Source organism: Xiphophorus hellerii, chromosome 1 (assembly GCF_003331165.1).
Source record: "Xiphophorus hellerii strain 12219 chromosome 1, Xiphophorus_hellerii-4.1, whole genome shotgun sequence".
NCBI lineage: Eukaryota > Metazoa > Chordata > Actinopteri > Cyprinodontiformes > Poeciliidae > Xiphophorus > Xiphophorus hellerii.
The window spans coordinates 24990987-25017861 of NC_045672.1; the positions used below are offsets into that span (position 1 = coordinate 24990987).

General features: G+C 36.9%; 2 protein-coding genes across 15 annotated transcripts in view; both read right to left on the bottom strand.

Moving 5' to 3' along the window:
• Positions 1–652: 652 nt before the first annotated feature.
• On the bottom strand, positions 653–3312 carry aurkaip1 (aurora kinase A interacting protein 1). The gene is made up of 4 exons (XM_032587671.1): positions 3210–3312; positions 2448–2547; positions 1027–1478; positions 653–933 (listed from the first exon to the last, which is right to left on the bottom strand). Exons 2-4 carry the CDS (start codon positions 2494–2496, stop codon positions 817–819), a joined length of 618 nt encoding a protein of 205 aa, XP_032443562.1. The 5' UTR covers positions 2497–2547; positions 3210–3312; the 3' UTR covers positions 653–816.
• A 1209-nt stretch (positions 3313–4521) lies between these two features.
• Positions 4522–26875, bottom strand: part of LOC116735708 (rap1 GTPase-activating protein 1-like) — a 65923-nt gene continuing 43569 nt past the window's right edge. For 3 of the 14 annotated variants that reach the window (XM_032587793.1, XM_032588668.1, XM_032588589.1), the window contains 23 exons: positions 26318–26353; positions 25201–25248; positions 24927–24965; positions 23732–23923; positions 21153–21256; positions 20687–20765; positions 20548–20601; positions 19527–19610; positions 17138–17238; positions 16861–16990; positions 15361–15516; positions 15205–15276; positions 15030–15116; positions 14794–14934; positions 13659–13781; positions 11683–11760; positions 10792–10901; positions 9385–9504; positions 9100–9235; positions 8374–8485; positions 6910–6986; positions 6752–6799; positions 4522–6630 (listed from right to left, as the gene is read on the bottom strand). In XM_032587793.1, the coding sequence (XP_032443684.1) occupies positions 6791–6799; positions 6910–6986; positions 8374–8485; positions 9100–9235; positions 9385–9504; positions 10792–10901; positions 11683–11760; positions 13659–13781; positions 14794–14934; positions 15030–15116; positions 15205–15276; positions 15361–15516; positions 16861–16990; positions 17138–17238; positions 19527–19610; positions 20548–20601; positions 20687–20765; positions 21153–21256; positions 23732–23923; positions 24927–24965; positions 25201–25248; positions 26318–26353 (2088 nt within the window). In that variant the 3' untranslated portion in view covers positions 4522–6630; positions 6752–6790. The remainder of the gene's footprint in view (positions 6631–6751; positions 6800–6909; positions 6987–8373; positions 8486–9099; positions 9236–9384; positions 9505–10791; positions 10902–11682; positions 11761–13658; positions 13782–14793; positions 14935–15029; positions 15117–15204; positions 15277–15360; positions 15517–16860; positions 16991–17137; positions 17239–19526; positions 19611–20547; positions 20602–20686; positions 20766–21152; positions 21257–23731; positions 23924–24926; positions 24966–25200; positions 25249–26317; positions 26354–26875) is intronic. The other 11 variants (XM_032588188.1, XM_032588732.1, XM_032588110.1 and 8 more) reach the window with 10 other exon arrangements.

Here is a 26875-nt window from a genome sequence, read left to right on the forward strand (position 1 = left end):
GATCTAATTCAAATAAAGAATCAACTTCTTTATTAAATCAGTTTCATCGATTCTCCCCAATCTGACTGAATTTTGCCATTTGTTTTTGCAATGAAGAGTCGGTAAAGCTGGCAGAAACATGGGATTGACTCATCTGGGATGAACATTAAAGCATGTCAGACATTTCAGACTTTTTATTTGTAGAATTATTTTTAAAAACTATCAATCACATCAGGTTCTGTTCTGGGGACTACTGTGGAACAATTAGGGATGACAGTGCAAAAAATTATTTTGCATAAAATCAATAGAATTAGAGACAACTCTGACCATACTCTTCATGAGACTTCATAAGAAAAACAGCGTCTTTAGTCAGAGGCTTTTTCAAATTCACTGTAATACAGACTGCTGCAGCAGATTCATTGTGCCCACAGCCATCATCGTCTACAATAACTCTTTGAAAAAAATTAGTTAATATGAGTTACAACATTTAATTTCCCTTTGGGATCAATAAAATATTTCAAAATATTCTCCCATGCCACCATTACCCTTTTTGTTTTGCTTTATCAAATTAACTGTTGTTTCTGACTGTAATATGACAAAATGTGAAAAAGTCAAAGGATTCTAAATAATTATTCAAAGTACTGGACGTAGAAAAAGGAACAAAAGAAAAACATTTTGAGTGAAAAGACAGTGAGGTCTTTATTTAGACGATGAATTTGCAGAACTTAATCGAACCCACAGGGATCGTGACCTTATGACCTGGCGATGAAGGGAGGTGTTCAGGGTCAGCTGGTGGGAATGATGCAACACAGACTAAACATTTGTTTTTAGTGTTTCTCAGTTCTTTTTTTTCCCGTGTTGTTTAATAAAGATCTTAGGTGCGGCCCAGCCGTCCGGAGCTTTCTTCAGTCCGGCTCGCTTCCATATCCTCTCAAGATCCTCCTCAAATCTTTTCTGCACACAACATACATAACCAAGCTTATCTGACAAGAGCTCACACATAGAGTAAGAGAACAGCAGGGTTACATTCAACCATTTGCACCTCACCTGCTTTCTTCTCCCCCTGCTCTCCAAAACTTTCCTCTTCAAGAATTTAGTCCGTTTTTGCAGCTTCTTGTACTTATGCCGGTTCATCTTTCGCCGCCGGATCTCTAAAACATTCTTACATCTCATGGGTGTTGCTGAGCCCTCCCCGTCCTCCAAAACGGGCACAGAGATCGGCGGCAGCAGCTTCTCTTGCAGCAGCTCTACGTCTCCCTGCGGCGGCGCCGACTGCAGCAGCGGTGGTAGGGAGTAGCGGAGAGAGAGCCAGCTTTCCAGCGGACTCACCGAAAGCTTCCGCGGCACCAGAGCCTCTTCCAGCTCCGGCTCAAGCTGGACCCATCGCGGAGGAGGCGTGTTGTCTGCTGCTGTCGAGTAATTTCTTAGTTTCTGCTGTAGCAATGAGCAGGAAGATGGAAGGCATGTGTTCAGAATCCCTCCATGAGCCTGAACTCCATCTGGGAATTAAAAGAGAAAGAGTAATTTAAGATGGTTTTCCAAAGTATGATCATTTCAACTCAATTTTTAAACTTCACACAATGCAACTGCAACCCTTTGTATTCAAACATTTAGTGATGTGAAATGTTTGAGCACAGCTGCATAGGTAGATCATAAAAAACAGGTTCCTGTCATGTCCTTATTACAACTGAGAAACATAAAAAAAGGCCAACTTTAAACTTATAGTCTTGCAGATTTTAGCTATCTTATACAGATTTAGAAATAAATGTTTACCCATTTGATACATGGTGTCAGACGTAGAATGAGACGTAGAGTTTTTTACTACCCCTTGGTAAGAGTATTGGGAAAATAAATGGTAGGAAACAATACTCAAAGAAAACTTGGGGGGTCAAAAGAGACTTGAGTTTAGTCAAGAGGTTCACATTCCAGGTCTACCCCAAACATAAAGCCACAATCAAAGATAAAATTCAGTTGTTAGAACAGCTGAGCAAAAATATAAAATAAAATCCAACAGAGACAGAACCTGGTTCAACTTTCAATCTGAGAACAGTTTAAGCGTTTCTTTTTCCACAAAGATGAATCATCAAACATTTCACTCTCTAAATGAACAAAGATATTAAAGATAAACCACTAAAAAGACCTGCAGCTTTAGTCGCAGTGAAAGGCAATTAGATGCATGCCACATGTGGAAAAATAATTTTAAACCATGCAATGTTTAGCTCACATTTTTTAAGTAAGTGTTCCTTTTGAGATGTAGAAAAAGTCAGGGGCACATTAAATGATTAATGCCAGATTTTAGTACTGAAAAAGTTTTCCTGGAAAGCTGTTGGAACTATTATCACCAGGTAATAGCTACAGAGAAAATTACAAAATAATTTTTTTTCCTAAGCTGCAATTTTCTCAGGAGACATATCGGAAGAAATTTTGAATAATAGCAAAATTTTTATTGTGTTTTTGTTGATACTTACTGGTTGTTCTACTTAATAAACGTGGGACAACTCTCAAGGCAAACATCATCAGCGTTCAACTAAATAAATTCATCAGTAATGGGTTGTTTCATCAGAGGTCCTGCAAACAAGATAGAGCTGAATTAGTCACAACTGCGTTGTCAAATTACGCAAAACAAAGGATAAAGACAATTAAACGGAGGTAATTAGAAAGAATAATGAAATTATCAGTCTTAGTTGTGTCCCTGCTGCATCATAGTTGATTCAGAAAGCGACTAAAAGTTAATCTAATTGATTAGTTTATGAAGAGAGATTTACCAAATAAAGGCAAGAATATTTTGTTTCCAGCTCTCAAATTTAAGCAAACTATTCTGTCTTAAAACAATGCAAGAGTTATTTGCAGCTGGGTTTGTAGATCAGGGAATGTTGCGTAAAATAATCCAGATTGCGGATAATATATTTCACAGTGACACAAAATTAGCCAAATAAAATTCAGCGTATGCATAGAGAGTAATGCAAATTGATCAAACAACAGAATAAAATAAATTGAAAGTAGAACCAGAGTCCATTCATCCCTTTCCAAGCCAAGAAACCATAGCAATAACGGCATTTTTCGTATTTGAAAGGATGCTTTGCTACTAGCTATCCAGCTAACTGTGGATGCGGATTTAAACATCGTTACATTACGGAATATTCCTCCATAAGAGGAATAAAGTCCCGTGTTAAACAGAACGACAACACAACTACTGACAATATATGAAATGAAAATAAATGTTACATTACCAAATATTTTCGTGACCGGGTTTCCTTGTCAATGTGACTTAGGAATTTAACTTCCGGTAGGTGCGACATGTGTTTACTACGTTTCCTGTTTCGACTACAGAACAATGGTTCCGCGAGAACCGAACGACGCCAAGTACCCTGAATTTGGACATGAACGAATGGCGGGCACAGCTAAATAAAAATTGTCGAGAGCTTACTCTGCCCGAGTCTGAAAAATGATTGATTATTGATAAACCTTTGAAAATGGGTTGCAATTATAGTGAAAATAATGAACTATAGCTTATTTCCATTTTTGTGGTTGTAGGGCAAACCGAAAAACATCACATTTACAAAATAATATGAAAAAAGTTTGTATATAATACACAGTCCGCTACCAAGCCTTAATAATCTAATACTCTCTTGTCACGTAGGCGTAATTATAAGTGACCAGAATATGAACAAGAGACCATTTTTAGTTTCTGTTTTAAAGTAGTTTTGTATATATTCCATATCGATAGTATTTGTATCTGGAATGTAAGATGGCTGTGGAAGTATTGTGTCTAGATGTGAACCATCTCTTGATTTAGACAATTATTTTGTGGATCTGATGGAGTTCAACAGTGTCTCAAGAAGAAACACAAATACATCACCACGCTTAACCAGAGAATGAGTTAAATTGTAGTTTTAAAAAGTTCTTCCTCCAAAATAAACGGAGCGTTGAGGACAACAAACAGATATTTATCCTACACAATTACATGTTTATATGTTTAGTACTTTCTCAACAACACAGATTTTGAGCTACAGCAGTACATGTGAAAAAAACACATAAAAATGTGTCATTCCACTTTAATCAAACCATTTTAAATATTAAATGAAAATAGCACAATATAGGACAGTCCTTAATTACATCAAATTACTATAAACTTATTAGAAAAATGTTTAAGGAAAATAATTTATGATCAGAACTATTTTAAGTGTATGATGTGACGATATCAACAGCAGATATGCCCATATTTTGTATTTATTTTTTTGTGAATTTGCATTATTGTGAACCTCTATGGAAACATGTTTCCACTGAGTCATTTGTTTCATGAGCAGATTTATTTTTAATCATGATTACATTAAGTTTCTTTGTGGCTATTTGACTCATGCCTGAAGTCGTCTGCTTCCCCTATTTGGTTCCTCATGTGAAACCTGGACTGTCAGAATCCTCTAATTTTAATCTGGGGGAATAAAATTCCCATTGAATCATTTAGTTAAAGAAGTTTCTCTTTGGCTTTGTGAAGATTGTGTGTGCATGTGTGTGTGTTTGTAAAAACAATGTCCGGCAAACTTTAAACTTCTTGGGGTATTTATTTACAGTAAAAACAAGCAAAAACAAAACATTCATTTCATTGGAAATCCTGATGACTTAACTGTTGCCTACACTGGCTTTACTTACACTGTCATTGTGTGATATAAGGCAACTGAAATGGTCAATGGGATGTACAGAGACATTTTCCCTTTTACAGTCTGAAAACCTTTAAAAATCTACAAAACTGTCAAAATAAAATCTGAAATCAAGAATACATGACATAAAACAACAGTAAATATTTAACTTGGCAGTAAACTTATGGTGTTGCTCCTCCCAATTTAAAATCCACCGGCTATAAATATATGTACTCCTGTCAAATTTATATATATGTACACAAAACCAGTAGCTTAGTTTGGATTTAGTCACTTTTAAAGCAAATAAATATACATGGTTTGATCATATTTGCATTGCAAACTTACTGCACTGAACAAGGTTAGAGCCCTGAAACAAGCCAGGCGTCACAGGTAAAGACTACAATTACACCAAAGCAACATATACAAGCTGAATGACAAGACGCTGAGTGTTATCACCAGAGAGGTACCGTGTAACTCACACTTCACCAGGAACCAAGGAAAAAATAAAAACATGGTTAGAGAAAGACGGAAGTAAGAAAATAACATGACTATGACTATATTGGTACATCGGCTGACCATACAGGCAGTGACTTATTACTACAGGCAATGCAACCAATTCTTCAGTTCCTCGAATCAAGTTTGACTATTATTTAATCTAATACAATTGATGTATTTTGGGAGGCGAGAATGTGGGTGGAAATATTGAGGTAACATAAACTTAAAGGCCAAGAAAACTTTAAGAGTGTCAGTCGAGATTCTTCTTTCCAGTAAACTGTTATCGTTTGCTAAATGTGCTTAATTTGGAGAAAGTAGAAAGAAAGTGTCTTAGTGCATCAATCATGTTCTTCTCTTTGGATTTTACACAAGTAAACTTTTCTGATGTTACGTTACGTGCTAAATCCTTCAGAATTTATATTAGAGATTGTTATTAAGCGAAAAACCTTAAAGGGCAAATGTCATCGTACTTTAACACTAGAAAAGCATAAATAAATAAATACAATTTGCACTTATATTCCTTTACACAAATTGGTGGAAACAGTGAGGTAAGAACTCATATTTTCCAAAACAATTATCTATTCAGTAGATTTCTCAATGTAATTTAAATGATAAAAAATAAGCTAAATAATTGCCATTCTGATGATAATATACTTATTTATGTGTGGTTTTTATTTACATTTTGTTTATTGTTTTTGGTTGTGTTTTATTTTGGATATTTAAAATCTTGTTTCAATGTGAAATGTTCTGATCAAAATCAAAGCTTGTTGACTTCTGAGAACTTGCGTTATTATCAATATTTTCTTTATTATCTATAAAACGACAATATGATCGTTTATCGCAATAATATCTGGGACAATTTATTGTCTAAAAAAACATGTTATTGTGTCCATCGTGTGCAGGGTCCAACACGTAATGTCATCACTCTTTTGCAACTTGCATTCTTGGTTATCATTTTCCTTTTTTCACATATCTTTACATATTGCTCCACTTCAGAAATGGAAAGGAATCTTTTGCCATTGTGAAACAAAAAGCCTAATTTTAAAAGGTGAAATTTTAAATATGATAAATGCCCTTTAAATTGTCTTTATCTTTAGTCTGAAGGTTTCCTCACAATGACAGCTAAGAGTCTGTACGTTTTACAGCCAGAACGCCATGACTTCAACAAGACAACTAAACAAAAGTGACATTTTCACAGATAAAACATTTACATTTGCAGATCAAATGTGCACTTCTACAACTACAACAAAGGCCAGGAAAATAAAAAAATAATAAAAAGTACAACCAGGCAACGGATGTGGAAACAGGCAAAGAAATGAGTGGAAGGAAACAAAGGATGTAAAAAATCTGGCCCCTTTTTGTGCGTAACCCTTCCTAGTGTCCTCTGGGTTTCTGGATGCATGTCCTCCCTGAGCAGCCAAATGCTGATAGTCCTCTCTCATCTTCATCATCGTTCTCCTTCTTTTCACCCGTCATGTCAAATGCATGGTTCTCAGAAGGTGTGAGACATATGGGACTGCTTTGGGGAGAAAACAGGTAATTGGTTACAACTCACCAGCAACGTATGATCACGTATATTTTCGTACAGGATGTCTATTCCATTTGATCATAGTAAGAGTGTTGAATGAAATAAGTCCAACCTGAAGATGGAGATTCAGGATATAATCAGGTGGGCAGGGCTAACAGTTCTGCACAAAGAGAAGCACAAATAATCAAATAAAAGACTAATAAATCACAGATATAAAAAACATGCAGAAATTTGGAAGTGGAAAATATAAAATAACTGCAGGTGACTCACTGATGACTGATGGTCATGTGATCGTTCTAGTTTGATCCGAATGTCGGCGGCTTTCCCTCGATCAGATTTACCAGGCCCTGAGGGACAGGACAGCAGAGGAAGTAAAATCAACCTCAGTGACTGCTTTTTGTCACAATACAACAACAAACTTTAACATATTTTATTGAAATTTTATGCGATAGGCCAATGCAAAGTGGAGAATTATGTATAGTGATGTATATGATGTATCCAGCCAGTACGTGGCATTCCGGTTGTGTCTTTTTGGGTTTCCTGTTGGGCCACGGCTGATGAATCGCACAGTGCTTCATCTGATGTCAGTGACTATTGGTTGGTAATTCACTAAGAAGTATTAGAGTAAAAGTAGATATGCAAACAAATAATCAATTAAATAAACCCTTTCATGCATGAATTATGATCCTTTATGTCACAATTTTTTTCCAAACTTTTTGATTTTTTTTTGAGACATGAAAAAGGTGGGGGAAAATGTTTTGTAAAAGAAATAAATAAATAACAAAACAAATTTCAAAAAAAAAAAAAGTTTTGGTTTTTTTCTAGGTGGTCAGTTGTAATTTTCTCCAAATACAAAGGTGTTATTTGGAAAATACATCTGTAGTAATAGTCTTTTGGGGGTTACTTGATGTCACAATATAATTTATTTACATGCAAGAGTCGTCTACAGTAGAAGGAGGGACTGGATAGTCCTGAGTTGCTTTTTTGTCTCTCTGCCATATTGTATTTAATAAAAAATTTCTTGCACTTGCAGTGGATGGCCAGTAGTTGACAGTATATTGTATGATGTCCTATGTCCACTTCAGTGGTTTGTGTGCATTTATAACATAAAAATCCACAAAAAAATGGCTTTTAGAAACGCTATGCATGAAAGGGTTAAAAACATGTACAATTTATAGTAAAATGCATACACCTTTTGCTTTGCTTTGTATTAGTCTGTCACATTACATCCCAATAAAAGGCATTAAAGTCTGTAGTTATGTGATGCAATGTGAAAGGTTAAGGGTTAAGCATATTTTTTACAAGGTAAGCCTTATTCTTTTATGATACTTGGGAACTACTTATCACAAAAACTGACATGTACATCATATTTTTAAAATGTATTTTTCTTAGCAGGATATTTTCTCTGCAGTTTCAGAAAAAGAAATTGAGGTTAGTTGTTTTTCCCGAAGGCTCCAGAAACTCTCATTATAATGATGAATCTGCAACCTGTGAAGATCTCATAATGTTGCCACAAGAGGGACTTTTTCTTTTTTCTGTGTTTCACATGAAAAATCTCTTTGCAACTTTATCTTTAGAGTTCACTGTTGTTATCAGAAATGGGGACTTTTGCTGACCTAATAATAACATTGAGTAGTAACCAAAATGAACTGACTATTGTTTATTATAGTGTTGCATGGTGTCTAAAAATTATCGCTCTTATGTTATTTATAATAGACTGCACAAGGTTTTAACCTGGAGAGCTGCCACGACTGTTGCTGCTGGTGCAGCTGATGCTGTCCTCCAACCAGGTGCTGTAGGTGAGGGAGTCGCGCTTGTGAGGCGTCCCGGCTGATGACAGACTCTCCTGGGTGTCACAAGAGACTTAAAGCTGCAGTACGAAACTTTTAAAAAGTATTTTTCACATATTTGTAAACTTTTATTTTAAAAAAAACATATTTGTTGAAACTGTCTCCACGTCGTGACAGTTTTAACAAAACTTCTTCCTCCCTGTGCTACTGTTGTCCTTCTGAAGAAATGCACCGCTCCCGACCAAAAACAACCAATCAGAACCAGGAGGAGGGTCTTAGTGCTGTCAATCACCCCTCCACATGGCGCTGATCATTCCCCCTTTCTTATTGCTACACTGCATATTGCTCATAGCCTGTCATGAATGTTCAGGCTAATTAGCATAACCACTGATGACGGCGGATAAACAGTTTTCCTGTAATGGTGAGTTGAATCTCTGCCATTAGCACATTTAGCTGCGAGTACATGAGGTTGATTGACAGCGCTAAGACCCTCCTCCTCGTTCAGATTGGTTGTTTTTGGTCGGGAGCGGTGCATGTCTTCAGAGGGACAACAGTAGGACAGGGAGGAAGAGGTTTGTTAAAACTGTCACAATATGGAGATAGTTGTAACAAACAAGTAAAAAACATATATTTTTAATTAAAGTTACATACTGCAGAGTTTCTCACTCACCATGCCTGTGTCGTAGTCCTCTGCTGCTTCGGCTTCGTTCTCCTCAACCACGCTGGCAAAGCTGCTGGCGTTGGACGAGGAACGAGAGAGGTCGTTGCCCTCAGGGATGGAAGGGGTCCTGCCACAGAGATAGGAGCTGCACCCTGGATTATCACTCTCTGATCCCATCAAATGCATCGCACACAGCACTACAACATGGTGCCATGCTCATGCAAGGCGACGCATGACAAGTTCTGCTAAAAAAAAAAAAAAACATGCTATGCTGCTGCAATCTGTTATGCTCACCTGTTCTTGGTGGTTGTGAGGACCTCAGGAGAGCTCTGGTCTGAGTTGTCGGATTTCGGGTCTTGAGAAACATGGCCACTGTCAGGAGTCTTCTGAGTGTTTGGAGATGTGTCTCTGCTGCTACAGAAAATACAAAAAATGTGTTTTCTACAAAGCTTTAAAAAAAAACTAATGTTTGAAATGACCAACAAAGCAACCAAGAATGCTGCAGGTACTCATTGTGGATCTCTGCAGCTCCTCCTGGCTGCTGTACTGATTCATACACAGGCTGGTCATTTTGGTAAACATTGATTGTTGAGCAGTTGTGACAATACCATTCCCAACTTTAGATAAAGGATAACCACTACTGGATGTTCAAATTGTGGGATAATCTGCCAATGGACTTTCTAGTTCATAACTGTCAAACTCATTTCCATTTTGGGTCGTATCAAAACTCTGAATGTTCTTAAAGGGCCGGTTGTGCCAGAATGTATTGATAAAACCAATTAAAATACCAATAAATAGCCGTTCCTTCAGGATTTTGTGATTGTTTTAGTCTTTTATTGCAATCAAAATTACAAATTTTGTGGTGCCAATTTAAAAATGTTTGTAAGGAAGTTTTGCAATATTAAATGTGACTTTTTCTTAATCGTCGTATCAATTACAGACTATAACTTGACATCAAGTAAGGCAGAAAAAATGTGGAGATTTGTTGATTTTGTGTGAATTTTGCATATTTGTGAAAAACTGGATGGACCTAATGATGTAATCTGGAGACTAGAGGGCCACATAAAAAGCTACACCGGGCCAAATTTGGCCCTCAGGCCTTAAGTTTGACACGTGTTGTAGTTCCATTGGCAGATTATTTTACTTATAACAAGACATTTTCCGACATAAAACTGCTTTTTAAAATCAATATTAAGAAATATTGACTTAAAACAAGCTCTTATATCTTGCTGAAGAGTTACTTGAATGTTAGTTTTGTCTTATTTCAAGTTCATTTGATGCTGTTTATTCACTAATAAACTTCAGAGGCTTTCACAGAACAGCTGGTCTTATACTGAGATGAAATTATGCACAGATGAATATTAAATGTAGATTGTCTAAAGGCACCAGAGCAGAAAGAAATAATACAGATACATGTCATACTTTTCAATATCTTCATAAAATAATGGATTATTAGTGAGATTTTTTTTTGTCTATATTATCTTTTGGTAAAAAGAGGTGGTGATTTTTTTATTTTAATTTTTTGGCAAAACATGACATCGTTCATTATTTTAGGAAGTTGAAGATATTTATCATTCTCCTTCCTCTTCACAAATATGCACTGCTCTGTGTTAGTTTATAACATAAAATATCTTGACATTTGTTGTTGTAATGTGACAAAATGAGAACAAGTTCAAAGCACAGTAATAATAAACCTTCCACCTTCTCTCCTGGACTTCTTGGATGTTTTCAATCCCAATGGCGCTGCTTCGCCTGGAGCTGAAAGGACCTGACTTCTTCCTTGTTGGGCTTTTTCCCGGGATAATCAGAGACTGGCAGGGAGAGCAGAAAATCAGTGTCAGACTGTTGGAATACTTTCTAAAGTTTTATTCCGATCCACAACACAGTCTAAATTTTATTTAAAAGGAAAGCAAATTCCAAAAACACGTCATTCTGATTTATCGGGGTAATATGTGGCTTTTCAGGTGCTACAAAGACGAGGAAAAATGGGGAGAGATAAGCGTTTCATGCCAATAGCAGGTGAAAGTCCCCCCTGTCAGAGAACAGCGCGCTGAAGAGGGAGATAAAAGATGAGTTTAAAGGCTGCAGAGCCTGGCTGTAAATATGCTTCCTCAGCAGCCGCTTTGTTCATTCAGTCTCCATTTTAAAGGTCTCAAATTAGGAACTTAAAAAAAATTTTAATTTTGTGCGGCTTCAGAGAGCAGCAAGGCAATTCTCTTTGTGAAACCTCTGTAAGGGGGGCTTACTGAATCATTTGAATTAACTAATTGGACATAAACAAAGTAGAGAAACACTGTAGAAAGATAGAACCTACTGCAGCAAAGCAGAAAACAGTAAAATTAGAAAAAGTGTGTCAGTTTTAAAATGAACTTTAGCCTTTAAATATCATATTGGATCTGTCATTTTCTTAATTTTCTGGGTGATTTTTAAAACGAAACAATTCAAATGATTAGATTTCCAAAAGGAATTAAGAGGAGCTGAAATGTGCAGGGAATCATGTTCGGCCTTGATGCAGTGGGGCCATGCAGACAAATAAAAGCAACAGAAAGCAGCAGAAATAAGTTAGAAAGTAGTTAGTAATTAGACATGAACCTCTTCTACTGTTCCTATCCCTATGGCACTGCCACGGCGTCCATATTTACTGGGACTTTTGCCTGGGACAAGCAATGACTGAGGCAGACAGGAAGAGAAAAAGAAAGAGTGAGGAGGAGGAGAGGATGGTGATGACACAAAAAAAGAGAGATGAGGAGGAAGAGGAGAGAGAACATGAGATTTATACAAATATATATGAGATTTCATGCAGTAAGTCATGTCAGTCAAACATAAGTTAACTAGAGAATACAAATGGAGACAGTCTGGCTCCGTGGGCAACACAGGCAGCTGAATGGGAGAGAGACATGATGAACCGGTTATGTAAGCCACATATGCCTGTGAGGAAGATGATGAAGAAGAGATTAAAAAAAGCAGCAGAGAGGAGCGGACGATAAAGTATTCTTAGGTGTCATCATAATGTGCTAAACACCGTTAGAGAGCGTCTTCTCAAAAAGAAAGAAATCATTTTTACTGATGGTTGCAACAATAAATCCTGTTCAATGTATCTGTCTGTTTTTCCCCATTGTTCAGCTCTGGAAAAAACTAAGAGTCCTGCACTGAACCCGACTGAAAACCTCCTGGTTATTCCACCAAATCTTGATCTCTGAACTCTTCCTGAGTTAAAACATTAGTAATGTTGTTTCTAAACGAATATGAACTTTTCTTTGCATTATTTGAGGTCTGAAAGCCCTGCTTCTTGTTTGTTATTTTGACTATTTCCCATTTTCTGTAAATAAAAACTAAATTTTGGCTTGGAATTTCAGACATGTTGTCAGTAGTTCATAGAATAAAAGAACAATGTTCATTTTACTCAAATATATACATATAAAGAGTAAAATCAAGGGAGCTGATCATTTTAAGTGGCCTATTATTTTTTTCCAGAGCTGTTTGTTCAGAGGTTTGCATGCAGCTATCATGGGCATGAATATAAAAATAATTTGAGGTTCTGAACTGTTATTGCTAGTGTTAGCACGCTGGCAACAACGGACCAAAAATGGTCCGAAAAACATCCTAACTTGTGTTGGAAAGGAAACTCATACAGATAGAAGCCAGGTCTCTCCAAATACATCTAACAGCATAAATGCCATTATTGGGACAGTAATGCCCATGATGGGTGGATGTAAATCGAATGCAACAGTAACATCGGATAAAAACCTTGTAAACAGCTCAGATTAGAAAAGTACTATTGCTAGACTAAAGAGCTGAAACAACAATGACGCTTTGAATTAGTTCATTTAGCTTACAAACATCCTGAAATAAGGCAACGTTACAAGGTTCTCATCCTTTTCTTCATTCAACAATTTTCTGTGCTTATCAACTGAACCCATGCTTAACGTATTGTGCACATAATAGCAGACATATTGTTAGCAAAATATTGGAACACATTAGAGATTTATTATGCTTGTATTACAATGCAAAACACAAAATCTTACCAAGTAATTTTGGTTTGGTTTCTAGTGAAGATATTAGACACTTGAAATAAAACAAAACTAACATATCAGTGAGATGTTTGTTTTAAGTCAATAATTCCTTAATATCGATGAAAAAGAACTAGCACAAGTACTAGAAAAGGTTACTTGTAAACTAGTTTTGTCTGATTTCAAGTAAGATATTTGTACTAGAAAACAGTCCAAAACTACTTGGTAAGATTTTGTGTTTTGTGCAGTGAAGAATGCAGATGCTTTAGGATTTAAAAAGGACAGCTTTAACCCCAAACCATCACCACGAGCCTGATAACCACTCAGTTTCCTCTCACTCCATCTTGCAGACAGTTCATAACTAATTGCAACATGAGAGGCAGCTTCCAGACCAAAGCAGTCTGTTATTGATCTCCTCGGCTGAGGGAAAGGTGCGTCAATGTGAGAAGTTAATGCAGCAAGCGTGTGAGGAAGAGGCGATACGCTAGTAGAGGTGCTGGAGGAGGCAGAGGTAGCAAGGTTCGCCTTAGTTGAGGCGAAGAGAGGCACTGTACTTACTATCCCAGGGAATTTAGGGCTCTCTGCAGGACTGTGGCTGCTCAGGTTATTGGAGACTGCATATGGCTTCTTTAAAGTTAGACTCATGGCATCCATTGACTGGCTCCTACCGCGAATCACCCGCTACAGAAAGAGATGAGGAGGAGGAGATACATTCAGATGGCACTGATATTTGTCCCCTACAGGAACCGGGATCACGTCTTTGACTACCACTGACAGAAAAGGAAGAAGCAGACAGCTCTGCTGATGAGTTATTATATTTAGGTGGATGGCAGGACGACAAAGAAAGAGTGAGCAGATGTCAAACCACCAAGCTGCTAAAAGTCGTTAAATCCAGTTGGATGTAACGCAGCGGAGAAGCAGAGCAATCCGAAATCCGCCCGCTCGCTCTGAACTGGTGACAGCGTCGTGAAAAAGTGTGGCAGCACAGAGGCATGCAGAGAGCGCAGCGTCAAGTTACTGCCGGGATGCACGAGGAAGAAAAGCTGGGAAGCAAAGAGGAGCAAAGAGCTGCAGAAATCCACTTCATTCAGATTTAACACCAACTGGGAGGCAGCGATAAAGCTCTTACAGCCCAGCTTGTGTACAAGCGTCAAGAGCCTGAGCTGCCAGAGAAAAGCCATAAGAAAAATCCAACGACAGGTATTAAAAAACAAAGGTCACAAAAAGTCAATGCGTCAGTGTTATAACATGGATCTTTATCATTTTATAATACCAGCAAAAGCAATATCTGCCGTATGGATAGGCTGACATTTTTGAAAATACAAATATTTTCTTTTGTGCAGTGAATTATGGAGAAAATCGATATCTTGCTCAATTCTGTCTGCTTGATAAAGTTACAGACGGCAGCCGGTTATTCACGCTTAAATAAGCCTGGAAACAAGGGGCTGTCTCCAAATAACTAATTGCAGCAGCACCTCTAAAGGTTGCAGATCAATACAACAAGAATGGTGCAAATTCCTTTTTCATTAGCCAGTAAAATGTCTGAGGAAACACTCAAAACATACAAAATGTAATCCTAAATTACGCTAAAGTATGTTGGACCTGGATTAAAGATTTGCACATTTCAAACAGGACTTTGCTTTTACATAGTTTCTTATGGCAGTGCAGTTTGTGCATCTGACTCTCCGTTTACCTTAAAGGATTCAAAGAATCCCCCTCCTCCTGCATTCCCATTTTCCAGCTTGTCATCCTCTCCTCCAACTCCCATTATGGCCTGGCTGTTCACATGGAGTTCCTCATAAAGCGTTTCAAGCAAAGCTGATCGTGTTCGCTCCTGAAACCAAAGCACACAAATGCAAAAGAGAGAATGAAAAACAAATTGAATGTGCAGATTTTTTTATGTTTGACAAAAAATGTTCAAGAACCCACCTCCAGCTTTGCAAACTTTTCAGCTTTGTAGCACGCATATTCTGCATTGATTAGCTTTGTAAACAGAAACTCGTAAAATTCAGGGCCCTAAATGAAAGCAAAGCAAAGAGAGGAAAGCAGTTTGAAATTAAAATATGATGACAAGGTTGATTCTTAAGCTTTGTGTTTCTCTTACTTTTTTAAACATGGCCGGGTTTGGCAGAGCTGGACCAAAGAAAGGAACATCATCCCGAGCCGTGACTGAAACCTGGGAACAAATATTAAGGCCGAAGAATAATTACTCACATTAACTATCTGAAAGAAGCAGAAAGAAGGAAAGTGAGGAGTTTACCTTGTAGACAACGTCGTCAGAGCAGGGGTTGACCACCTGGACCACGACGTAAGCGTGAAGGAAGTTGGAGGCGATCATATCTGGCACAAAGGGAGTATTCTCCTCTTGGAATACGATGGCCACGATGTCGTTGCCTATGTGCCTTTTTCTCTGCAACTGCAGCAAAAAATCCCCAGGACGAGCTTGTGGTTATATTTAACATGAAATCTGCAAATGTTTCAAGTTTGTGATCACTTTTTTTCATCTTAAAACCACAAAGTAATGTAATAGACGGAAACCAATGGTTCTCACCAACAGATGTCTTAAAACTAGAAGGCATGCAACCTCTTTTACTCTGACACTCCTAAGTAAAATGTATTGCAATTAACTTCAGAAGTAACAAATAAAAAGCACAAGCAAGTGTAGTTTTATGTCAGTATAAATTCAATTATTCTGTGAAAGTCTCTTGTTAAGAGAACATTAGTGAACAAACAGCAACAAGAGGACCAAAAAACACAGAATTAAATCCATAGAGAAGTATAAAGCAGAATTTATATTCTGTATTGCATGTTAACTCTGGAGGAGCTGCAGACAACTACAGCTCAGGTGGGAGAATCTTTGCAGACATGACCTCTACAAATCAGGTTTTTACAGAAGAGTGGAGAAAAGAAAACTACTGCAGAGTCCCACCTGCAGTTTTCTGCAAGTCATATGGAGCACACAGCTCTGCTCAGATGAGATGAAAACTTGACTTTTTTTCTTTCAAGCAAACCACTGTTTGTGGACGGAAACTAACAGAAATACTAAAAATGTGTAATGCCTAAAGTTTAACTTCAAAGCCAAAAAACAAACCCCACTGCTAATTAGTTCTCAAGTATTCTGGGAACATAATCAAGAACGCCTTCATAATTTATGACATTAAGTTTGTAAAATTTGCACATTTCCAATTGTATAAAGCAAAAGAACCACAAGCAACTATAAATAAAATGCAGTAGGTGTAAAGGATGCAGTTCTACATTTCATCTATCAGATGAATACCCTCCATTTTCAGAAAATGCAGACATTAAAGAGCAAATGCATTCTGCTTTCAGTTGCCAGCATGTAAATTTGCAAACCACCACAAAGAGGCGCTATTTCTCTTGAAGTCAGCCAGACGAGTTCGCTGTTTTAGGTCAACCTGGCATATATATAACACCCACTACCGCTGGCTGGGAGGCTGAGCATGTTAACACAGACATTCCCATCTGTGTCTGTACAAAATGTGACATGCTGGAGTGTGTAAACTAGCATTTACTAATCAGTATTTGTGTGTGAGGAAAAAAAAAAAGATACACGAGAACGGTAAAATCAGCTCACATATGCAAACGGTAATGGATCATGTGTACATTTTATGCATTTCTGTTTTCTAACTCAGCGTGGGTAAACAGGGAAATGGTGTACTGCTATCCTCAGAGGGGAACTTGTCTGACGGCTTGATATGAATCTCGGAAGGTGTGTCAGTGTCCCATGGTGTTGCATTACCTGCTGCGTGTCCCCCTCTGTGTAAGGCAGCTTTGTGGACACATGGAACATGACCTCTTTGTTGCGGTAGTTGCAGTACACGGATTCGGTGCCAGTCTGCCCATGAGTCACATCTAACCCTCCGCGGAAACTGCAAGTAAACAGAAGCATGTCTAACAGGATATTCCACCATCACTGCAGAAAGCGTGACCATTTACTCCTGCAGCGTGCATGATGGGATGCAAAGGAGTATGGTGGAGTTTATTTAGAGCCTTGACAACTATTGTTTGACTCTTACCCTTTAAAATTATGTAGCTCAATCTTTTCTCCCAGAAACTCCAGGAACTCAACAAAGGCAGGACTTTCTTCGCTGTTGCCAAACAGCTCCTCTTCTGATGTCTGAATCCAGAGAAGCAGATAGAAAAATAAAAATTCTTGCAAACATATTCATATCTCATAAACATTATAACATTACAACCACACATATACGGCTCTGGAAAAAAATAAGAAACCACTTCAAATGCTCAGTTTCTCTGATTTCACTTTTTATAGGTAAATGTTAGAGTGAATATTGATCTTTTATTCTATGAACTACTGACAACATGTCTCCGAAATTCCAAGCAAAAAAATTTGTATTTATTTGCAGAAAATGAATCAAAATAACAAAAAAGATGCAGTGCTTTCAGGTCTCAAATAATGCAAAGAAAACAAGTTCATATTCATTTAGAAACAACAAAACTAATGTTTTAAGTCAGGAAGAGTTCAGAAATCAATATCTGGTGGAATAACCAGGAGGTTTTCAATGGGATTCAGTGCAGCGGTCTCTTAATTTTTTCCAGAGCTGAATGTACTACATTGGCATTTTGTGTGTGCAAATGAACTTTAGGAGTATTTTTGCTATGCTGTCCTCTTTACTTTTACTTGAGTAATTGTATTATGAAGGTTCAGTCAGTACTCGTACTTGAGTAAAATTTCAGGATTCTCAACCTACTGTGAATAACTCCACTGAATGAAAAGGTCGTTTTAGCCAAACGACTTTTTCTTAAGTTTTATATTGAAAGAAATCTATTTGGAAAATAGTTTCTTTTGACTGATTTTGTTATTTTGTAATTATTCTACCTACATGAATTTTGATATTCAAAACATACAAATTTCTGCATAACTTTATATTTAGTTCTGTCTGATGATGTAATTTTTAAGTATTCAGTGATTTATGTTTTGATCAATTACTCAGCACCTGAGTCGCCTTTTTTCCAAATACTTTTTACTCTTATTTGAATCATTTCTTGAGCAGATTTTTACTTGAATAAAAATATGTCGCAGTAGTGCCACTCTTACTTGAATAAAATGTTTGGGTTACTCTACCCTCCGCTGCATAATTGTGAAGTTGAACAAAAATCCATAAAGCATGGCATGCATTTCCACGCTGCAGAACAAATTTTAGCTGCAATTGCAGCAGCAGTGGACAGTCTATTCACAGGTGTTAAAATGTATTTAGATCTGGACTTTAACTGGGCCATTCTAGCATTTAAATATGCTCTGATCTTTTCTGCAGATCCTTAAGAAAAAACATCGCATATAATGAGGGAATAGTGTTCACACATGGGGTTTTGCATGTAAACCAATGAACAGTTAACTGTGAGATGTTCAAATCTTGTAATTTTTTTAACCCATCCCTGTTTTAAACCTCTTCGCAATTTTATTACTGACCTTTCTGTTGTGTTTCTTGTTGATTTTAATGCCATTTATTTCACTATTGTTCTCTAAAACAACCTTCTGAGGGATTTATTGTACAGCTAGGAAGTTATAAAGATAATCTGGTTGCACATTATTTAAGTTTATGAAAGTAAATATGGATAAATGTAAATGCAAACGATAAATTTATAGGCTTTACTTCTAAAAAGAAATTCCTACAGTTTTTTTTTTTTTTGATTATGTGCAATTCCAAGAAAATACCTTAGTGTTTATAGTTTTAAAGTGAAAAATAACTTTTTGAAAAGGTGAATGAATTCCAATAGTACTTTCCAAGTCTAGTTTAATAATATCAAGTAGAAGGACTGAGAAGAGCAGCAGAGAACATTTGTTTGGCAGAGCAGCAGTTGTGGCACAAGCACAAAAAATAAAGATACGCATATTGTGCTGTGATAACTTCAATATGGCAGCCAAATTAGACAGAACCTTCAGAGATGAGGGAGCTTGTGGTTACAATCCTCTTAGCTTAAACTGTGATGATCAGTTGATAGTGAGAAGAGGAGTTATTACCTTAAAACAGGCAGAATAAAGAAGGAGGAAGCTGCCTTTGTTGATAATCTTCTTAGTTCCTGAATGTCACCCTAACCAGAGAGTCTTTGTTAAAATTAAAAGCGGCTACTCTGAGGTCTTATCAACACGTGCCTATCAGAACCTGCAGGTTTTCTTGGAATAGCTCAGAGTTGCTCTTTCGTCCTTCCAGCTCTGCTCCCTGACACAAAGGAACTGATTGGCTCAGAAAATGAGAGGGTGAGCTGAAGGCAGCAACAATGACTGGCTTTGACAGAAAGACATAATTAGCACAAGACGGACTGAGCATAATCAGCTTCCTTGAGGAAAATAAGAAATTGCATTGAATATGCATGCTCATTGTTCACAGGAGGAACACGAACAGCAGGTTCCAGGCATTCCTGCAGCTCACCTGCTCTGTTACTCACCTGTCCGAACCTTTGGTAGATGACCCCAAATTTGAAGTTGTTGCTGATCACATGTTCGTCAAATGTGACGATGAGTCTTGAAGCCTAAAGAAACACACACAAAAGGCATTTTTTGTCAACCATCTTCTTGATAAGGGCTGATTGATTGCAACCAATTGAGCTTGATTAGCAAGTATTTCTTACTTTCCCTTCGATTCTTTTCTGTGCATCGAAGGTATGCAAATGATTTGCAAAATTTTACTCAACAAATTCAGTGTGAGACTTATTTTAGTGGATATGTTGAGTTTTTAGTCAGCCAGTTCTGAATAATTTGTCTCAGTAGTTTGGTTTTAAAAAATTCGGAGGTAAAAGAACAAATTGGTGATGAAGTGATATGGATGTCTTAATTATTTTAGAAAAATATCTGGAAAGAGTTTTATGCATTTTATTCAGACTAGAGTAGATTTATGGATCTGTAATTACAGCTGGAAGCCACTTAGATTATGACTCTGTCAGTGTTGGACATTTAGAAACAGAATCTGCTGGAAATAATAAGCAAAGTAGATCAACTTACATCAGATTGGGTCTGTGAGCAGTTTTTAAGTCAAATCTCAGCCTCTGATGGGTTTTCTTCCTATTTTGTCCGGTCTTTAGCTCCATCCCACTTCCCATCAACCCCGACCAGCATTTCTGCCCCTGCTTAACACTAGCATCTCCACAGCATGATGCTGTTACTACCATGTTTCACTATGAAAATGTCTCAAGGCTGATGTGCAGTGTTTTATTTCTGCCATAGATGGAACTTTGCAAGAAAACCAAAATGTCCAAACTTGGTTTTATGTGACCAGAGGAACTGTGAATGGCTTCTTTGTCTTTTTGGTGTATCTTGTGACATACAAATAAAATACACTGAGGCTTGTGGAATAGTTAAATCATTATATATACTTCTTGACACTGCCGTAATGCCCACTACTGCTTGTCAAACTATTTAAATTTTAAATTATTGAGAGAGACAAATGCAAAACTGGTGATGCCAACTTACTTTTGGATAGAGGACAGGGTAAAAGCGGTCCACGTTGACTTCCTCACAGACCAGCTTGGGTTTAAATTTTCAAAATAAAGAAAAGGTCAGGATGAGACGACTGATCAGTTATTGCTCACAGAAATGCATCTCTTCTCACCTTGGCCATTTGGACCACGTTGGGAAACTCTGTTAGGCAGGAAATGGGGATCACATCTTGGTAGGTTTTCAGCTTGGTTCTGTTGAAGTTATAAAGCAATAATTCATCCATCAGATGCTACAGAACAAAAACCAATCGTCCGTCTTCCCCTTTCTTTGCCTTCTGTCCCTCCAATCACACCCACTCGCTGGCCTAAATTGTCCATCTGTTACTCCGTCGTTGGAGATGACAGCTCTGTTGACACTCTCTTTAGCTTTATGACTGCTGCAGTAACAGCAGGACGACGCGTCCATCCAGTCACACATCATCACCACACAGGGGATTTCAGGAGAAAAATTATTACGCTGCATTTGCAGAAGCTCTTCAGCTGCTGAAAGTGGTGAATATTCCTTTAAGCCTGTACAATAGTTCTTTGTAAAGCTGAGAATCACACAGGCTGCACACATACATACATACTGAGTGTTACCTGAGCATGAGGCGGAGATGTTCCTGGTCACCAATCTCATCATATTTTATGGAGAACACCAGATGTCCGAGGGAACTGTCCAGTGAATAGTAATTAAAGTGCTCCTGAGGGCACAGAGTTAGCGCAACGCCATTAGTATTCATCAAAAACAAACCCAGATAATCAATGCATATGTCCTTTTGCTGCAGTACTTCCACCAGACAAACACAGACAAACTTGTTAACGTCTCTAATACAGATGTGGAAAACATCTTAAGATACATCCGAGTTTAATTGCACAAGATGTTTTCTCCCGCTCAAACTCAGATTAACACCTGAGCACATTTACAGCATGGGTGGAAAAATGGTGAAATTCTCAGTGGAAGAACCTGCAAATGCAAATTAGTGAGTAAGCACATTATATTTTAACCTATTTACCCTTTCAACTAAGACTTTACACACAGAAAAAGAGATTTTAAGAATGTTAAACACCAGGTTTATTTAAGTAAGCACATTATATTTTAACCTATTTACCCTTTCAACTAAGACTTTACACACAGAAAAAGAGATTTTAAGAATGTTAAACACCAGGTTTATTTTTTTATTATTACCAACTAACTTTGGAGGTTTAAATGTTCCCCAATTAAGTACTTAAATCGTTAAAAACGGAAAACCAACAATTTATTTATAAACTATACAACAAACCAAGTATTTCACAACCAAAAATGGATGTTTATTCACTGAAAACATATTTTATTATTTTACTTAATAATCGTTTCCCTTTAAGCCTGTAGAATAATTCATTGCATAATGCAACGCATTACAAATTCATATTATCTTCCAGCCTGAAACATCACAGTAAAAGGGTTTGACTTCTTCTGCTCTTAATAATAAAACTCATCTGACACTGAGTTGCTGTGCAGGTTTACCAGTTAAACATTAGCATCTATTTGACGAGACACTAATGTTTAAACCGTTTAAACAACTTCACAGCACAAATAATTAAATACTAAAGTATATGGTCTTATATACAGTTCTGGAAAAAAGTACAATATCACTTAAAATAATCAGTTTCTCTGATTTTACTCTTTATATGAATATGTTGTTCTTTTATTCTATGAACTAATGTAGTATTTATTTGCAGAAAATGAGAAAAAGTCAAAATAACAAAAAAGATGCAGAGCTTTCAGATCTCAAATAATGCAAATAAAACAAGTTCATATTCATTTAGAAACAACAATATTAATGTTTTAACTCAGGAAGAGTTCAGAGATCAATATTCGGTGGAAAAACCAGGAGGTTTTCAGTGCGGTGGTCTCTTAATTTTTTTACAAAACTGTAACCTTTAATTAATGAATTTCAAATATTTATTTTTTATCTCATCACTGACACATTTAAATCATTAGCAATTTGTGTATTAATTCATTTTTTTACATTTTATATCAATTACTTCTAAAAACATTTAATGACTCATTTATGTATTAAACTGTGGCTCTTTTGGCACTCTGTAAAGCCAACTCCTTTATGTTTCCTAAAAATTACGTAAGTAATACTCTGATAAATGTAAAACATCCTCCTAAAACTAGAAGTGGAGGTCAGTTTGCGAGTCTCTGCTTCAGCAAAGACCACAAACAGCTGAATCCTCACACTGAAGCGCAGAAACAGAAAACAGAGAATCTCACAAGTAAACAGGAACACCCTTGAACTTTTACGGCCTTAATGCCATTTTTTTCAACATCTTCCTATTTGTAAATGGTTGAGTTCATTTGCTACGCACACAAAGGCTGGACTCGTTACGTGACATCTTTTACATTTATGTGTTCCCGTCCTTGTGTCACATTTGGTGCGTTGTTGATGAAGCCCTCTGTGTGTGGTAACTTGAGTTTAGGAGGCCGACATGAGATTGTGCTTCTCTAATCCGTGATAAATACTATCTGTACTTAATACTTTGCATTCAATCTTTTAGAGACGCCAAAATATAGCAGAGGAAACTAAAAACCATGCTATCTTTATTCTTTTATTGTTCGATTTAAACTGAGGCGCCCTAAATATTGAATCGCAATCATTACTGCAGTTTTACCTTTGGAAAAGACTGCTTGGATGCTGCTTTTATTTCAAATGTTTTTCATTTACGCTCCACAGGAAAGAGATATATTTTACATTAACTGGCCTGAATTTCACAGAAAGTTGTGAGATGATAAAAAAAAAGAAAAAGAAGGTTGAAGATATTACTGCAATATTCAACAATAAAGTTCCAACTTTAAGTTTGAACAGCTCTGAATGTAAATATAGTAGAAGCTGTCAGTCTGAGGATGGAACAAAGAAGTACCAGACTTGTGTTTTTCCAGGAATCTTCTCTTCAGAAACAGAAATAAATACTAAGCCCAGAAAGGTTTTGTTTGTGTTTTTATGACAAAAATGATACCTGTTGTTGGTGTGTTTCTGTATGACTTCCATGCATTGAGGATGCAGCTTGCAAATGCAAAGTCTGGCTTTCCTACAACAATCTAAGTGTTTTTCACCATTTTTGATAAAGTTCAGATCAAAAGAGAAGAAGCTGCATTGATATTGTAAATATAATTTGCATGTCATGCAGCTCACCTTGCCCAGGAAGTGTTTCCTGTACAGTGTGGCCGTTGTGTTACATTCCAGTTTAGTGCGGCTGCTGGGTGACGGCGGTCGGTGCTGCTCCGGGTCCCCAGCTTCACTCAGCTCATGGTTGGTTCCCTCAATCCAGTAACCACCAAACTGTGGCAGCAGGATGAGAGGAAAGGGGCTTTTTCTTCCCAACACCTGTTGAATATATGGGTGAAAATCAGCACTGCAAAAACTTGAGAGAGAGAGAGAGAGCAATTTGATTCCCTGTTGATTCTGCAGCTTTTTTCTCTCGTTTCTTTAAAATGCAGAGAAAGAAAATCCATAAAGAAGGTGAAAATGCACTAGATGGTATTAAGTGAAAAATATTTGATCATCTAAAACCCAGCCTTATTTCTGGCTTCCAGATTTGCTACATGCCCATTTAACCTCCAGATTAATGAGTTAATCACTCCTGATCAGTAATCACTATTTGTCATGATATAATGCACACCAGTTCACAAAATCAATATCTTTCTTTTCTACCTCTCTGTACCCTTGGCCAAGACCAAAAGGCTGTCAGAGGAGAATCTGCAAGAAGCACCTGGTAAAAAAAAAAATAAAAATACCTGAAACCAAAAAGTAAATTTATAATAAAATCAAAAAAACTTCAGTCTAGAAATCCATGCAAATTCAATTCTAATGGCATGAGAAAGATGGTGATGTTTCTAATAAAAAACAGTGCAGAATTTTGATTTATTTCATTGTCAGAATACTTAACGATCATGAAAAATAACTTAATACTATATGGCTTAGAAAATCTGCACAAAGTTGTTTGTTTGACGGTACAAATTGAAGTAGGTTGAGGCAAAATGACCACGAGCAAGTATAAAGTTTTTATAAGGAGAAATGCACCAAAACTCACATTTTTGTGTGCAAAAATGGAAAACCATCTGTAAGAAATATCTTAGTGATGGATGCAACATATTTTCTTCTCCGCCAAATACTAAGCAATGTCCTACTAAAGGACTAGATACACATTTTCTCGACTTTTAAACTATTATGTAATGTTATGTCTGTGACAGATCTGTTTTTCTTTAATAAACATGGAGTAAGCATTAAAAATTAGAAACTGTTCATTTCTTTGCGAGATAAATAACATACAGAATCAGCAGGTGATCAAATTTTTCTCTCAATGTAAAAAAAGATGAGTTTTTCCCACCTCATGAACACTTGGATATGGAATGTAATCCTCTTCAGTCTGAAAAAAATTCAAATAATAAAAATATATTCTAAATATACACTGATAGAGTAGTTATATAGCTGTTATGTAATCTTTCTTATATCCTATTATTAATCCCATTATTAAAGAATCCATTCAAAGTTTTGTTCAAATCATTCATTCAACAATTCAGCAGAACTACAATGTTACATAGATATTTCAGTCTGGGTTATATATAATTAAAAATAAAGTGCCTGTAAAAGCAAAGTCGTACCTTCAGAGGTGGAGGAAAGGCGCATCTCTGCTCATCCATCCTGCTGCCCTGTCACAGGTAGAAGACAATAAAAGAAGAAATCGCACACAAGAAAACGTCCCAGTACAAACACACACAAAAAACAATGTTCGCAGAGCAGTGTAATAATCATAGTCTAAAAATAAAACGCAACAAACTGGGAGAAAAGGATCAAACTCGTTATATAACGGCAGACTTCTCCCAGGAGACGTGAGGCAGAAAGCAAAGCAGTGTCAAAGAGGGACAGATGGAAAAAAAACTGAAACAGATATGTTTCATAGACGGGGAAGGGATACTGAAAGACTAGAGGACAGTGTAGGGTGGGGAGTGGAAGCAAAGTAGTAAACAAACTGCAGAAGTGTGGGAATTGGACGCTGGAGGCTTACAAAAATGCAAAGTTGGGTGGAAATACTTCACAGCCATTCTCACTCAGGTGTGGGTGTGTGTGTGTGTGTGTGTGTGTGATAGACAACAGGGAGAGGGATGCAGAAATGGAGAAATGGTGTTGCAGTCATGACAAGGCTAGACTTTATTAAGGTAAATATATATTATGCAGCTCTGTTTCCGTCAAAAGAAATATATTTGTTTGCACAAAAAGCAACTGCAAGACATGAAATATGTGAAAGCTTCTGGAAGCTTTCTTGTCTGCAGTGCTTTTGATATTTTTTGAAAATTATGACTAATGTGTGTACGCCATCACTGGAGCATAAACTGCAAACAGGCAGAAATGCTGTGCCTTTTGATAAGCTCCATCATAGAACTGTTTAGCCTCTTCTGTGTGGGATTTCATGACTTATTAAAACATCCTTCCAAAAGCTTCAGAAAACCAGGAGATAGTGTTTGAACTGAGATAATAAGCTTACAGCGCTGTCAGCCAATGTCTCCACCAGAACATTGGTAGAGACGCTGAGGAAAAGCAGCTGGTGTGAAACCAGCAAGACTCAAGATTCAATTCAGTAACAAAAACAAAACAGAAAAAGATAAGCAGTGTCATCGCCAGGAAGAGATTCAGCAGAATTAGAAAGAGACAGACCGGCTGGTTAGTGTTTTCAGCTTAGTGCGGCGAGACGGAAATACACAGATCTATGCATCATCTTACCTGCATCTTTTCAATCATTTCAAATAAATCTGTGGTCTGAGGAGAGGAGATGACATGTCTGAGTTCATCTGACAGACGTGAATGTTTACTTTAAAAGAAGCTTAATTGATTAAGCTTCTTTTGTGATTACCATTTTATTTGGTAATCACGTAGGACCAAACATCAGTTCTGCAGTATTTTATCAAATACAGATAGTAATACCTTTCAGTTTTCTGCAACAAATTATTTTAAGGTTTAACTATTAGCTAAAAATGACTATAATACTTGTAAATGTATTGTTACTGTCTAGACAACAACAAAATTATTCATGTTGGGATTTTATGTGGCAAATCAACAGAAAGCACAGGATTAAAAAGAAAAAAGACGGAAGAAAATATTTGTTTTCAAAACATTTTTAGCAAATAAACTTCTGAATACAAGGAATTGGTCAAATCTGCGTATTTTAGCAAAAGGGCAGATGGTAATACTTTTTAGTTTTCTGCAACAGACTATTTTAAGGTTTAAGTATTAGGTGAAAATTACTGTAATGCGTACAGTACCTTGTAAAAGTATTGTTAC